Genomic DNA, 15,014 nt, shown 5'->3' with positions numbered 1-15,014 from the left:
ATTTTAATGTGCATTAAACAGTTTTCTAACTATGGCGGAGGAGCAAACAAAAATTTTTTCATGAAAATTCGCGCAATTATAAAGGACACAACTCGAAACAGTGTGCTTAGTGCGAGTTTTTTAACGTTCTCGATAGCGTAAAAGTTAACTCAAATATTATTTTTATTTTTTATGATGAAGGATTACTGGTGGTCCGGATGCCTTTCCAGTTTCACTAGGACAGGTGGGCGAGCAAAGGCTCAGCCAAGAGGGGTGGGATTTGCTAACAGCTACCCGAGTGCCTCCGAAGGAGACCTAACAACTCAAGAGTAGCTGCTTCGCGAATGAATCTACTACCGGATCGGAATCGCGACCCGCTGAGAAACTCAGCGAGCTGATTCATGGGTTAGTTTGCACGGCGAACTCTTTGTCGAGTTCGACGAGTACGATTACCGAGGTCCCTAAGCCTGCTCCTGGTGTTAGAGCTGAAGGCGTCTAATGCAAAGGTTATTGGATCTGATGGATCCGTAAGGACGTGTCTAGGGCGTCGACGGTGACTGGCTCCTGCGTGATCAGGATTCGGGGAAACTCAAATATGTATGGGATTGCAACGTTTGCCTACGTTTGTCGCTAGGGAAGCTGTTCCAGCCCCATACAAATTAGAGTTAACTTTTACGCTATCGAGAAAGTTAAAAAAACTCGTACTAAGCACACAATAGATCACGCAAATGTGCTACCTTTCAACTACAGTTTCTGAATCATTCCACAGGTATACAATAGAAATGACTACGATAAAACGTTCGTAACTCCGAAGGCGATTCTCCACTGGAGCGGCATCAAGATGACGCATACAATTACAGAATTACAAGGGTTTGTTTTTGCTGAAACTATTTTTCGGTTCTAGGCTTACTGCTGGTAGGACCTCTTGTGAGTCCGCGCGGGTAGGTACCACCACCCTGCCTGTTTCTGCCGTGAAGCAGTAATGCGTTTCGGTTTGAAGGCTGGGGCCGTTTACTGAGATCTGAGATCTTAGAACTTATATTTCAAGGTGGGTGGCGCTTTTACGTTGTAGATGTCTATGGGCTCCAGAAAAAAAAAACATTAAATGCCTAATTAATTCAAATTTTATTTAATTCATCGGTTTCATTTTAGTTTATTCTAACTAATCACCCAAATCAAATGTTAATTTTCATACGTAACCCGTACTTGGGTCGTCTGATTTAGTACGACGATCTACAGGTAACCCCTTATTTTACAACACGGCTCCATTCTAACACGAAAAGAAAATTTCTCCAAAACCCTCTTATGACACGGTACTTCAACACGATAACGAGATTTTTGTTTAAATTTATTTAGAAAATTACATTACACACACAATATATAACTAGTCAGGTCATAAGTATTGTCACACAGTAAAAACTTTTCTTTTAGAATGCTGGCCACAAAAAAGTTTATTGAATTCGAATTTCGAATTGTTCATGAAAATAAAAATGTAGTATACATTAGAATTTTACTCATTTTTAAATATGGACTGGACGCTTAAAGAAGACCGTGTTGCAGTTATTGCGTTGCATCGTTGCGGTTACGCGCCAATTCAAATTTTTAACATACTGAAAAATTTGAATATAACCAAAAGATTCGTTTATCGTACCATCAAACGATACAATGAAGACTCTAGTGTAGATGACAGGTCAAGAAGTTGCCGCCCTCGGTCTGTTAGGATTCCAGCAGTGATAAAAGCTGTGAAGGCGCGAATTCAAAGAAATCCCAAACGTAAGCAGAAACTGTTGGCCCTTCAGATAGGGTTAAGCAGAACTACGGTGAAAAGGGTGTTAAATGAAGACTTAGGGCTTCGGGCATATCGAAGAAAAACAGGACATCGTTTGAATGCTCGTCTAATGGACCTGAGACTGAAGAGATGCCGCGCTTTGTTGAAGCGGTACGCGGGAAAAAAATATCGGGAAATTCTTTTTTCGGATGAAAAAATTTTTGCCGTAGAAGAGAGCTACAACAAACAAAATGATAAGGTGTACGCGCACAGTAGTGAAGAAGCGAGCAACCGTATTCCGCGTGTCCAACGAGGTCATTTTCCATCCTCGCTCATGGTATGGTTGGGAGTTTCTTATTGGGGCTTAACAGAGGTACATTTTTGTGAGAAAGGTGTAAAAACAAATGCAGTTGTGTATCAAAATACAGTCCTGACGAACCTTGTGGAACCTGTTTCTCATACCATGTTCAATAATAGGCACTGGGTATTCCAACAAGATTGCCAGCTCATAGAGCGAAGAGCACACAAGACTGGCTGGCGGCGCGTGAAATCGACTTCATCCGGCACGAAGACTGGCCCTCCTCCAGTCCAGATTTGAATCCGTTAGATTACAAGATATGGCAACACTTGGAAGAAAAGGCGTGCTTAAAGCCTCATCCCAATTTGGAGTCACTCAAGACATCCTTGATTAAGGCAGCCGCCGATATTGACATGGACCTCGTTCGTGCTGCGATAGACTACTGGCCGCGCAGATTGAAGGCCTGTATTCAAAATCACGGAGGTCATTTTGAATAAACTTTAGTGTCATAAGAATCTATGTTTTGTTAAGTTCATTTTGATGATTGGTTACATAATGAATAAACTTGTTTCAATTATTTTACATTAAACATGTGACAGAATTTATGACCTGACTAGGTAGAAATAACTGAAATTTTACTGCTTATTTTTTATGGATAATATGTAAAAAAATACATAGGTACAGACATAGTTGAGATGATTCATTCATACAAAATACTTTTCTCTAAAAATTACTCTGCTTCTAGTTTTATATAAGACGATTTCGCACAACACGGGACTTTGTAGGAATGTATACCGCGTTATAAAAGGATTACTTGTTAATAATGTACTGTGTACATGCTATATGATTACTTGTTAATAAAAAGTGGACAAGTTAATTGATGAATAAGTACTTTTGATTCTAGCAAATACTGGAGCGTCTACTACTGGTTCGAATTCGTGAATATTTTCGCTGCAATGTGTCTCGAGTTCTTAGGCATGCTAGACACGGCGAGAGGCGGGACCTTTGACGACGCAGTCAAAATATTTCGTATGATGCCCTGCAATGGATACACTGTACTTTGTAAGTTTGTGAAGTCCTAAACCATCAGCATCGAACCTTGTTATGGGAAACAAGGATACTCCGTGAACGCGAGGACGCGGTCTCCTACCTTTAGCGTAAAAGCATCCGTAAAAATCCGTAGCATCCGTAAAAAATCTGTCCACTTCATACAAAATATCTAGTTTTATTTTTATGTAATATTAAGCTCTGAAAATTTGGAAATAGATTCAAAATACTTAAAATACTCAAATAATTATCTAATATATAAACAGGGAAGAAAAACATTCTCGCCTGACGTGCTTAGTTATAAAATTGGAATTACATGTATTACTGTAACATATTGTTTACCTTCAGCCCTGATAAAATCCTTCAATATGGTACGATACCGTCCAGTTTACGAGAATCTAATCGACGAGATCGGTGGAATGTGGCCCGACGGCGCGGTGGGAGAAGAAGAACACAAGATCATTAGTTCGGCACTCAAGCAAATTAACTTCGTTGTTAAAGGTATATTACACTCAAGTTTAGGTGTTCAATTTCTGAACGACATTGTAAGAAAAGTGTAAGCGAGCGACGTCCGCCATGACACTTTTTCCAAGCTGGGTCAGGAAGGTTAAGTACCTGGGAGTCACCCTGGATGCATCCATGACATTCCGCCCACACATAAAAACAGTCCGCGACCGTGCCGCATTCATTCTCGGCAGACTCTATCCCATGATCTGTAAATGGAGTAAAATGAACCTTCGGAACAAGGTGACACTTTACAAAACTTGCATAAGGCTCGTCATGACTTACGCGAGTGTGGTGTTCGCTTACGCGGCCCGCACACACATAGACACCCTCCAATCCCTACAATCCCGCTTTTGCAGGTTAGCCGTCGGGGCTCCGTGGTTCGTGAGGAACGTTGACCTACACGACGACCTGGGCCTTGAATCAATCCAGAAATACATGAAGTCAGCGTCGGAACGGTACTTCGATAAGCTATGCGTCATGATAATCGCCTTATCGTTGCCGCGGCTGACTACTCACCGAATCCTGATCATGCAGGAGCCAGTCACCGTCGACGCCCTAGACACGTCCTTACGGATCCATCAGATCCAATAACCTTTGCATTAGATGCCTTCAGCTCTAATACTAGGAGCAGGCTTAGGGACCCCAGTAACCGTACTCGTTGAACTCAACAAAGAGGTCGACGTGCAACCTAGCCCATGCATCAGCCCGCTGAGTTTCTCGCCGGATCTTCTCAGCGGGTCGCGATTTCGATCCGGTAGTAGATTCATTCGCGAAGCAATTGCTCTTGAGTTGTTAGGTCTCCTTCGGAGGCGCTCGGGCAGCTGTTAGCAAATCCCACCCCTCCTGGCTGAGCCTTTGCTCGCCCACCTGTCCTGGTGAAACTGGAAAGGCCTTCGGGCCACCAGTAATCTCCCAAACATAAAAAAAAAACCTTTTTCCAAATGTTGCGTTGTGGTAAATGAGCGTGGACTGTATTTATTGTTTTTGAGATATTTATTTGTCCTTATGTGACAAATTAAAGACTAAAATAAAATCGTTTCTTCGCTCGTGAGACAAGAGAAATACAGTTTTTAATTATTAGCGGGATAAATTAAGGATGACCCCTCGTTGACTTAACATAATTTATTCACTTTTCACCGTGCCAAATTACTGAGACTTAACGATTTCTTACGGGTTTCACTTCCAGGTTATTATTACTGCAATCACTATTTGCTCGTGAGCTTCCTGTGCCCTCCATTTTTTCAACGGATCAAAGGTCTCTTGGGGCGGGAGTGGGAGATGATGTTGCACTTTTTCTACTGGCTACCTTTCAACCCTAACCAGCCGGTATACTTTGAGATCTTGTTGACAATACAGACTTGGCATGGTGGGTGACTATTTTAATTTGTTAATTAATTTATTACTAAGCGATTTACGCAATTCTTTGCAAAGTATCGTACACATTTGCATCGATACAAAGGCTGTACCATATTTCAGACCATATTAAACACATGCGTGCTACGCGATAGAAATAGTCTTAGTGGTATCCCGATTTTTTGCGGATTTAAAATATATTTTTCGAGTTATTTGTTAATTAATATCAAACCAGGGGGAGAATTATATATTATTGATACAATCGCTACCAAATTAGACTAGGTCATCCGCTTGGTCAATCTGAGGATTTCCTGAAAATTCCATCCAAACCGGTGCAGCCGTTTCGGACTCTATAGGAAACAAACATACACATACAAATCGACTTGTATATTGTATGTACATAGATTCGAAAAATGTTAATGCTGGCTGGGCTTTTTAGTTCACAGGCTTGGCCCTACCGCCCGATTACCCCAAAGTAATAATCTTGATTAGAATTGAAATCACAACCTCATATCCCAAAGGGGACGGTGATATTCTTAAGGCTTAGTCCGAAAAAACACTAAGTCAAGCTAGTCTCGTAATTGAAGACCCTTGCATTATAATTTGATACGACAAATCTATATTTCTATACTAATATTATAAAGCTGAAGAGTTTGTTTGTTTGAACGCGCTTATCTCAGGAACTACTGGTCCGATTTAAAAAATTCTTTCAGTGTTAGATAGCCCATTTATCGAGGAAGGCTATAGGTTATATAAGATCACGCTAAGACCAATACAAGCGGAGCACCAATAAAGAATGTTTCAAAACCGGAGTTTTTTCCCCTTTTAAGAGCTTCCACTGCGTGCGCTGCGGAAACGGTTAAAGTTTTGCTAAAGTAATGTATGACAGAATTGTTCCCCTTTAAAAGATCTAAAAAAAAGTTCGCGACAGCATACGTCTATATGTTAAGTTTGGCTCACTATAACGTTTTTTATGATAACCAAATTTGTTCTAAAATAAAGCATTATTTGTGAACTATTCCACGCGGACGAAGTCGCGGGAAAAAGCTAGTCGCTATAATTTTATGCACTTCGTAGCGATTATTGTTATTTGGCTGAACATGTCCGGAGATCTCCTGTTCTGCTTATTCCTGAGTCACATCACGACCCAGCTAGACTTGCTCTCCGTAAGGATCAAGAAGCTGGTGCTCGTCTCCGTAGATCGGCAGCTGCCTGATCATTTTCCTCTGGGTAAGTGATAGTCTACATATCAATATTAAAGTTTCAGTGGTCCATAAACTAAAGGATAAGACGCCGATAACTAGTGATGGGACGTCAGAAGCGAACACAAATGGGCACTACTATCGTAGGTGTACTACTATGGGTAGGTATAGGTACTACTATGGTGGTAGGACCTCTTGTTAGTCCACACCGGTAGATACCACCGCCCCGCCTATTTCTGCCGTGAAGCAGTATTGCGTTTTGGTTCGAACTTATTTGTAGACGTCGTTGTAGATGTCTATGGGCTCCAGTAACCACTTAACACCAGGTGGGCTGTGAGCTCGTCCACCCATTTAAGCAATAAAAAAAAGTATCCTATTCCCGGTTTTGCCTATCAACCAGGATCCTGTGTATCATGATATCGAGGATACCGTCAGTCAGCCTTTTTCAAAACTTTTATTGCTAATGATGGCAGACGAATTGCCTGCCTGATTATGAGTAGGTACTCACGGTAGGTTATGGATCACCAACAATACTGGCGACACAGTCATAAAGTTGTTTACCGTTGAAGACTTACTGGGAACTTGTTTTGAAGACTATATAATGGCACTCAGCGTACAACGTGAAGGGGACTGATCTGAAACTCTAAACTTTTCACCGAATATATGCCCGAAGTGGGAATCGGTTATAATGTATCGAAAAACATTGGGAAACTTAATTACAGTTGACTTTTACGAACAGGAATGCTCAGTAAGGACACTGAGAGACTGAGCGCCGAGCAAGAGATCAAGGAACAACAACAAGAACTGGCTGAGATCGTCAAGCGGCACCACGCTCTGATCAGGTACTGGTGGTAGGATTGTGAGTCCGCACGGGTGGGTACCACCACCCCGCCTATTTCTGCCGTGAAGCGGTAATGCGTTTCGGTTTGAAGGGTGGGGCAGCCGCTGTAACTATACTTGAGACCTTAGAACTAGATATCTCAAGGTGGGCGGCGCATTTACGTCGTAGATGTCCAGATGGGCTGTGAGCTCATTCACTCGTCTAGGCAGTAAAAAAAAGATCTTGATTGATTTTAAAACCAGACGTCATGGTTGACAGGTTGTCAAAAGACGTGGAGGATATGTATAGCTTCTCATTGCTGGTCAACTTCTTGAACAGTTCCATTTTCATCTGCTTCTGCGGATTTTGCAGTGTCGTGAGTATTTTTAATATTTCTCGTCTCACAATAAAATCTAATTTAAATAATGAAAAACAATTTTATCAATGCGAATCTTTTAATGATCAGTCTTGGAGACGTCTATTATGGACTCTAAGAATACTAATGCATTAACGAAAAAGTAAAATACCACTCTTTTTAATAAATTATTTAATTTAAATTCTAGATCTATCTATCTATGCCTTTTACAAGGAACACAACGACTCGATTGAAATGCATTATTGTCGAAATATGTTAGTCTGTAGAAGCTAAAGACAGGTTACGAGCCGCCTTCAAGGAAGACTCGGCTTAGACTCCCACCAGCGCGAGTAATTCGTCATTGAATAGACAATGATTTTGTTTTCTATTACGTAGGTGGTGGAAAAATGGAACGAAACGGCATACAAGTCTTTCTTGGTGACAACACTGTCACAAATCTGGTTCCTGTGTTGGTACGGGCAGAAACTTCTAGACTCTGTACGTATCTAGTAGTAATTAACTGAAGATGAGCATATTCACTACGGAACGAGGCTATATTGAGCCACACAGAACTTTCTTGCGGAGCGTTAAGAGAAATAAGTTTTATTTCACTATTTTCTTTAAACTAAAGATAAATCTTAAAACTATTTATGTATAATAGATAAAGGTTAAGAATGAGCCCACTAAGAAAGAGTAGTTATTTTAAAACAAAAGCATTTTGTACATAAAGAACAAACACATTGAGTAAAAACATTATGTTAAAGGACCCACATAGAATCTATAACGTTAAAAATAACCACGGTTTTTTATTTAACTTCTACTACTAAATTTAATTTTTGATAAATTCGCGGTTGTCTTGACGAGACTATAAGAAAGATATTGATACAAAAATAGTTTTTTAAAGTCAGCAAAATGATTATAAAATATCAAAGCCTTTTAATTAATTGATCTTTCATCGATTTATTTGCAGAGTGAAGGAGTATCCGATGCCCTTTACAAATGTGGATGGTACAACGCATCGAAGAAAGTCAAAACCAGCATATTGATAATGCTGCACAGGTACAGTCATACATACGATACGGCCGGACGCAAGCCGCTACCCCATGATCTGTAAGCGGAGTAAAATGTCCCTTCGGAACAAGGTGACACTTTACAAAACTTGCATAAGGCCCGTCATGACTTACGCGAGTGTGGTGTTCGCTCACGCGGCCCGCACACACATAGACACCCTCCAATCCCTACAATCCCGCTTTTGCAGGTTAGCCGTCGGAGCTCCGTGGTTCGTGAGGAACGTTGACCTACACGACGACCTGGGCCTCGAATCAATTCGGAAATACATGAAGTCAGCGTCGGAACGATACTTCGATAAGGCTATGCGTCATGATAATCGCCTTATCGTTGCCGCCGCTGACTACTCCCCGAATCCTGATCATGCAGGAGCCAGTCACCGTCGACGCCCTAGACACGTCCTTACGGATCCATCAGATCCAATAACCTTTGCATTAGATGCCTTCAGCTCTAATACTAGGGGCAGGCTTAGGGACCCTGGTAACCGTACTCGTCGAACTCGACAAAGAGGTCGACGTGCAACCTAACCCATGCATCAGCCCGCTGAGCTCGCCGGATCTTCTCAGCGGGTCGCGATTCCGATCCGGTAGTAGATTCATTCGCGAAACAATTGCTCTTGAGTTGTTAGGTCTCCTTCGGAGGCGCTCGGGCAGTTGTTAGCAAATCCCACCCCTCTTGGCTGAGCCTCGCTCGCCCACCTGTCCTGGTGAAACTGGAAAGGCCTTCGGGCCACCAGTAAACTTTCAATCATAAAAAAAAAAAAAAAAAAAAAAAAAAAACGCAAGCCTACTGAGTTTTTCGCCGGATCTTCTCAGTCGATCGCGTTTCCGATCGGGTGGTAGATTCTGCGAAGCACTGCTCTTGCTAGGGTTCGTGTTAGCAACGTCGTCAGGTTTGAGCCCCGTGAGCTCACCTACTAGTTCAATAAATCTAGAATAACCCCTCGAGGTTACTGGAATAAGTAGAATAAAAATCGGACGCATATTGTCCGTGTGCGTTGCTCCGCCAAATTTTTTTTTTAATTTTATAGGAACTGAATACACGCGACGTCCTATCTGGATGCCACTGCTTTAGTTACATCGACTTAAAATTGAGGCTTCAGTTATATTGGCGGCTTAGTAGCTGTATTGCCATTCGTACATTTTACTGGTGGTAGGCCGTCTTTTGAGCCCAAAGAAACTGTTTTGGCGGGAATGTGTGGAACGAAGCTTTGTGAATTATTTTATTTTGTGAATTCAGCATTTCTTCGGGTTTGAATGTGTAATGATAGTAGTTTATTTATTGTTGATATGAAACAAAGTAGCTTGACGTAGATTCTCGAGTTCTTCCGAATAGTCCACCGAAAAAGTCTCAATAACTAAATTTCAAACTAGGCTTGTGAAGATTACGAGTCGCAGATACGATTCCCACATCGGGCAAACGTTATGAAATGAACACATAATTGTGTTTGCTCTTTGTCTGGGTCTTTGTTATCTATAGTCGGATTTTTTATTAGACGAAGTCAACTGACGTTTACTGTGTTGTCAGTTTTTGATGAAATAAAAATAGTGTTGTGACAAAGTGAACGATTGAAAAAACTCCTGAATTAATGAAATTGCCTCGATTGTCTAGTGAACAGTTGGTGTGCCGAATTGCCGATATCGGGTACGGGGTTCGAATTTTAGGCGTGCTTTGTACATACCAACGAGTTTTCGACGAAATATTATGTTCCTATAGTATCTACCTGTACTGAATACCGAGTGTTTTAATTAAGAAAAACACTGCGAGGAAGCTTGTAAGACTGTCATATTTCCAATACATCATATAGTTGAAATTATAGATGTATAAAATATAACAATTATAGGTAGGTAATGAAAATAAAAAAGCTGATTGTAGTTACATACTACTAGCAACATATATTGGAGCACTTTAATACAATTTTATTGTAAAATATAAATAATACTCTTTTATAGTTTGAAATTAATGATTAACTCTTCACACTCATTGTTCATTTGTGATTGAACGAGAACTGAACGCATCACTATTACTTTAAATATAGCAACATTATTTCACAAAGTGACATTAGCTACTGTCAGCTAGCTTCGTCTAATTAAAAATCCGACTATATATAGTAAGTACATATATATATTGAAACGTATATAAGTATGTATGTCAGTCTCTGTTATCCATAACACAGGGAATTCTAAATTGGAATCGGATGACCGTGCGTGAATTGTTTGTTACCAATTATGACGTATGCTAGTTTGCCTACATGGACCAAAAAATGGCATCAGCCAGCATTGATTTTGTTGTATAATTAAAGTTCGACAATAACGTGAAATATATTCATTGTTACTTTGTTTTTCAGATCCCAGAAGGGCGTTAGTGTGACAACGTTCGGTTTCTCTGTAATTTCGCTGGCTAGTTACAGTAAAGTAAGTAGCTGTGGTTAATTTTTTTTTACTAACAATGCCAAACACTTTGTGCATTTTTCTATCTTCTATGTTCTACTTTGTGCGAATTATCCTAGTCTTTCCTAAGATACCTGTAAGATATTGTATAAACTTCTAATTGTACTTACCTATATATTAATATGTGAAGCAAAAACTTTGTACCCCTTTTTACAAAAGTTGCGCGGACGGAGGAGTATGAAATTTCCCACACTTATAGAGAATACATAGGCGACATTGAAAGTTTCGGGAATTAAAGAAGTGACACAACATTACTATTTAAAAATGTATTTATTGCTTTTCGAAGTATTCTCCGCGAAATTTGACACATTTTTCCATACGATGGAACCAATCATTGAAGCAACCATTCCATTCGGAAGTTGGGGTCTCCAAAATGGCCGTTTTGTAGGCGTCCACAGCTTCTTCAGGTGATGAAAATCTCTGTCCACGCAATTTATTCTTTATTTTAGGGAAAGTATAGAAATCATTAGGGCTTAGGTCGGGGCTGTACGGCGGATGGTCTAATAATTCTATGTTTTCTTGCTCTAAAAACTCTTTTGTTCTGTGCGCGGTGTGAGAACTCGCATTGTCGTGATGGAGGATGACGCGGCGGTTGCAGTTCTCTTTACGGAGTTCAGAAACGACCTGTGGCAAACAAATGCTAGAATACCATTCTGCATTAACCATTCTTTGTCCCTCAAGAGGAATAGTCGTAACATGGCCGGTTTTGGAGACAAACGTGGCCACCATTTTTTTTGCAACACTCCGTGAACGAACAATTTTTGTTGGCTTTAACTCATTTTCGAACACCCAAACTCGTGACTGGTTTTTTGTTTCGGGTTCGTACGCGTATATCCAGGATTCGTCACCTGATACAATGTTGTATACAGCATTTGAGGATCCTGCGTGGAATCTTTCGAGAGTTCTGACGCACCAAGTAACGCGAGCCGCTTTTTGCCCTTCACAGAGTGAATGCGGTATCCATCGGGAAAACAACTTTTTTACACCTAATTGTTCTTGCAAGATTATTTGTATTTGACTCATGCCAATGTCTAAAGTTGCCTGAATTTTGCGGTATGTCACATGTCGATCTTCCTCAATCAGCTTACGCACAGCATTAACGTTTTCTTCGGTGACTACAGTTTTTGGACGACCTTGACGGGGATCATCACTGAGCTTGACACGTCCACGTTAAAACTTAGCAAACCAGCGATAAATTGTGGTTTTGGATGGGGCTTCATCACCAAATGCAGAAATCATCCGGTCAACACACTGTTTTTGTGTTAAACCACTACGAAAGTCATAATAAATCATCGCTCTTGAATTTTCTCGAGTCGATTCCATTTTCTCAACGACTAAACAAGTTTGACAAAACCTCGTGACAAGACCAAGAATTTTTTTTTAAATAAATAAATGATATTCGATTTTTAAAACCAAGGAGTTTTCAATTAAAAAGATTTTAATATGACAGGAACAGTGGAAATATTCCATTCCCGATACTTTTAGTGCAGCCCTCGTATAGAGGAGTGCAGAATGTTAAAATTTTTTTAAATTATGCCTAAAAATACATTAAATAAATAAAAAAAACATTACACACACTACCATGTATTTGACGCACACACGCACGCATTCCTACTATTTGTTTATTGTCAAACTTTTATTGCTTATAGTCTGTGGTAAAATTGAGAATACTCGTAGGGACTTTTTGGCAGGAACGTGAGGAGTGAAGTTGTGTGAGTTGCTTTATTTTGTCTATTTAGTATTTCTTCAGGTTTAAATGGGTAATAACGGTGGTTTATTAACTGTTTAATATCTGTGGAAGTGCATAAATGTGAGAAAATGAAACAAAGCCGCTGGACTTAAGTTCTCGGGATCCTCCAAAAAGTCTCAGTAAACGATCGTCATTTTACTGAGATTATATTTCATCCCATATCATCTCATTTCATTTAATTTCATCCCAGTTGATTAATGTCTCAAATTAATAATCTTCATTTCATTTTATTCACTCTGTATTAAAAAAAATCATAAAATTATGAATATAAATTAAAATAAGACATGACATAAGAAGACATATGAAAGGTCTTAGTTACCAGGTCATAAAATCCCTAAAAAAAAAAGAATACTCTTAGTTTAAATATTGTTTGCCTTTATTAATATTTGCCTAAAGTGTAGGTAGTCTTGGCGAAATCTGTGATTATAGAATTAGACAATAGAATCATAATAGTGTACAAACTTATTATTTAAATTAAATAAAGTCGAATTTCGACTACCGGGGAGCACTAGTTTATATAATCTATACATATAAGTAAAATTGGAGTGTCTGTCTGTCTCAAGTTGAGCCCGTGAGCTCACCTATATGTCCGGGCGTAGCTGGAATAGCCCCTTAGGCTACCAGCGTATAGATAGGGAATAAAAAAAAAATTTTAAACTAATATAGTTATAATATATATAATAATATAGTTTCCATTGAGGGAAAGTGTTGCGATTTCGTCGCATATCTGATTTTTATGTAATACTAGCCGTACTCGCCCGCTTCGCTGGGCATTTAAAATTAACATTATTATTTATTGTCATTATTATTAGGGAGCCCAAGTCATATAAATATTAGCCTATCTATTAAGTACATGTATTTTCTACACGGATACCAAGTTTCAAGTCAATCGGATGCATGGTTCAGTAGTTATAACGGAACATCCGTAAAAACCACTGTAGATTTATATATTAGTATAGATTCGTAGTATTTATGAATTAAGAAATGTAATTTGTTACAGATCATGAAGACAGCGTGGTCTTATTTCACTTTACTTCTCAATATCTACAATAAGTGAAGTTTAAAGGTGTTGCCACTCGATGAATTAGGTTTCCTTACGAAACATGAAATGTAGATTTTAGTTTGATAGATTAATTTGTTGGCTCCGTGCCGATGTATACAGTACATTATAGGCCGCAGCCGGGGCGGGATTGAATAAAAATTCATTAATTATGATTCGCATCTTATTTATTGATCTGTCCTCCCAAAACTTCGTTTTCGCATGGTCGGACCGTTTTTACAATGATTATCTTTTCGGCTACTTACATTATACATTACATTTTTATAAAGAAATCACATAGGGAGCGCGGCCGGGCGGGCGCTCGCTCAAACTAAAACATTAACGTGTACAAAATTTACAAAACGTTTCGTTGTCCGGCGCCGCCCCCCTCCCCGCCCCCCCGCCGCCCGCCGACAACAACAACAACAACAAAAAAAAAAGAAATCTCTATACGTAAGTCTTATCTATCCTGTATAATTACAAATGCATATACATTATAACCGTACTTTTACATATGTATAATTTACCGTTTCGCTACATCCTAGACCTTAATCCGAGCGTACACTATTTATAGGTTTGTTTTGAACAGTTCAACGTTTTCGAAAACGTGCGTCGAGAATCGAAGGCCGCCGCCGCCACCGCCCTCGCCCGGTGGGGGCGGCCCCCCAACCGGCAGGGGGGCGGCACCCCGCCCGTGGGACGGTGGCGGCGGGCGTCGAAGGGTTATAAGTTCACATCAAAATCGAGAAACGCGTCGTCGTTAGGAGCCGCAGACCGCGGTCTCGGCTGTGGAAGACTGCAAGGGACGAGGGGGGCGGCGCGCTACCCGGTGGGGGGGTGCGCGCGCGCGCGGGGCCGTCAGTCCTCGTCCGAGAGCGGCTCGTACTGCGCCGACATGAGGGGCGCCGGCTCGGGGGCGGGCGCGGGGGGCGGGGGCGCGGGGGCGGGCGCCCCGGGAGCGCCGCCCTCGCCCACCGTGAGGGCGGAGTACGGGTAGGCGTAAGGCGTCGCCGGGAACGTGAGCTTGTCGGCGTCGCTGCGCATGACCTCGACGATGCGCGTCGTCACGTAGTCGAAGGCGGTCATGACGCCGCTCCCGGAGGCGCCCCCCGCCCCGTAGCGCCGCCCCGCGCCCCCGGCCCCCCCGCCGCCCACGCCGCTCACTGCGCTGCTACTGCTGCTACTTCTGCAAACATAATCATTTCATAAATTAGAAGAAACAAAACAATCTTTCCTCCCGCACCTCCTCCTCCCCACCTGGGGGGAGGTACGCTAGCTAGCGAGTAAGTACCACAGCAAACTCTGTCCCCCGCCGCAAAAATATAAACTGTATCAATTTTTATAATTATAGTAAAAAAATTTCATTATAAGATTGTAT

The 15,014-nt window shown here is 41.0% G+C and overlaps 2 protein-coding genes across 4 annotated transcripts in view; one reads left to right on the top strand and one right to left on the bottom strand.

Annotated features, from left to right (window-relative positions):
• The first annotated feature begins 754 nt into the window (after positions 1 to 754).
• LOC101744272 (odorant receptor 4) lies at positions 755 to 13,812 on the top strand. Its single transcript, XM_021349805.3, has 11 exons — positions 755 to 849; positions 2,950 to 3,107; positions 3,441 to 3,593; positions 4,786 to 4,965; positions 6,030 to 6,182; positions 6,894 to 6,996; positions 7,254 to 7,350; positions 7,726 to 7,827; positions 8,300 to 8,388; positions 10,745 to 10,811; positions 13,598 to 13,812. The coding sequence occupies exons 1-11, from the start codon at positions 821 to 823 to the stop codon at positions 13,652 to 13,654; spliced, it is 1,188 nt and encodes a 395-aa protein (XP_021205480.3). The 5' UTR covers positions 755 to 820; the 3' UTR covers positions 13,655 to 13,812.
• Positions 13,807 to 15,014, bottom strand: part of LOC101744565 (mucin-5AC) — a 199,428-nt gene continuing 198,220 nt past the window's right edge. For all 3 annotated transcript variants that reach the window (XM_038016529.2, XM_038016528.2, XM_062672904.1), the window contains one exon: positions 13,807 to 14,822. In XM_038016529.2, the coding sequence (XP_037872457.2) occupies positions 14,495 to 14,822 (328 nt within the window). In that variant the 3' untranslated portion in view covers positions 13,807 to 14,494. The remainder of the gene's footprint in view (positions 14,823 to 15,014) is intronic.

The sequence above is a fragment of the Bombyx mori genome, chromosome 16, assembly GCF_030269925.1.
Source record: "Bombyx mori chromosome 16, ASM3026992v2".
NCBI lineage: Eukaryota > Metazoa > Arthropoda > Insecta > Lepidoptera > Bombycidae > Bombyx > Bombyx mori.
Note: the sequence above shows the minus strand (reverse complement) of the source record. Positions and strands in the feature narration are given on the sequence as shown.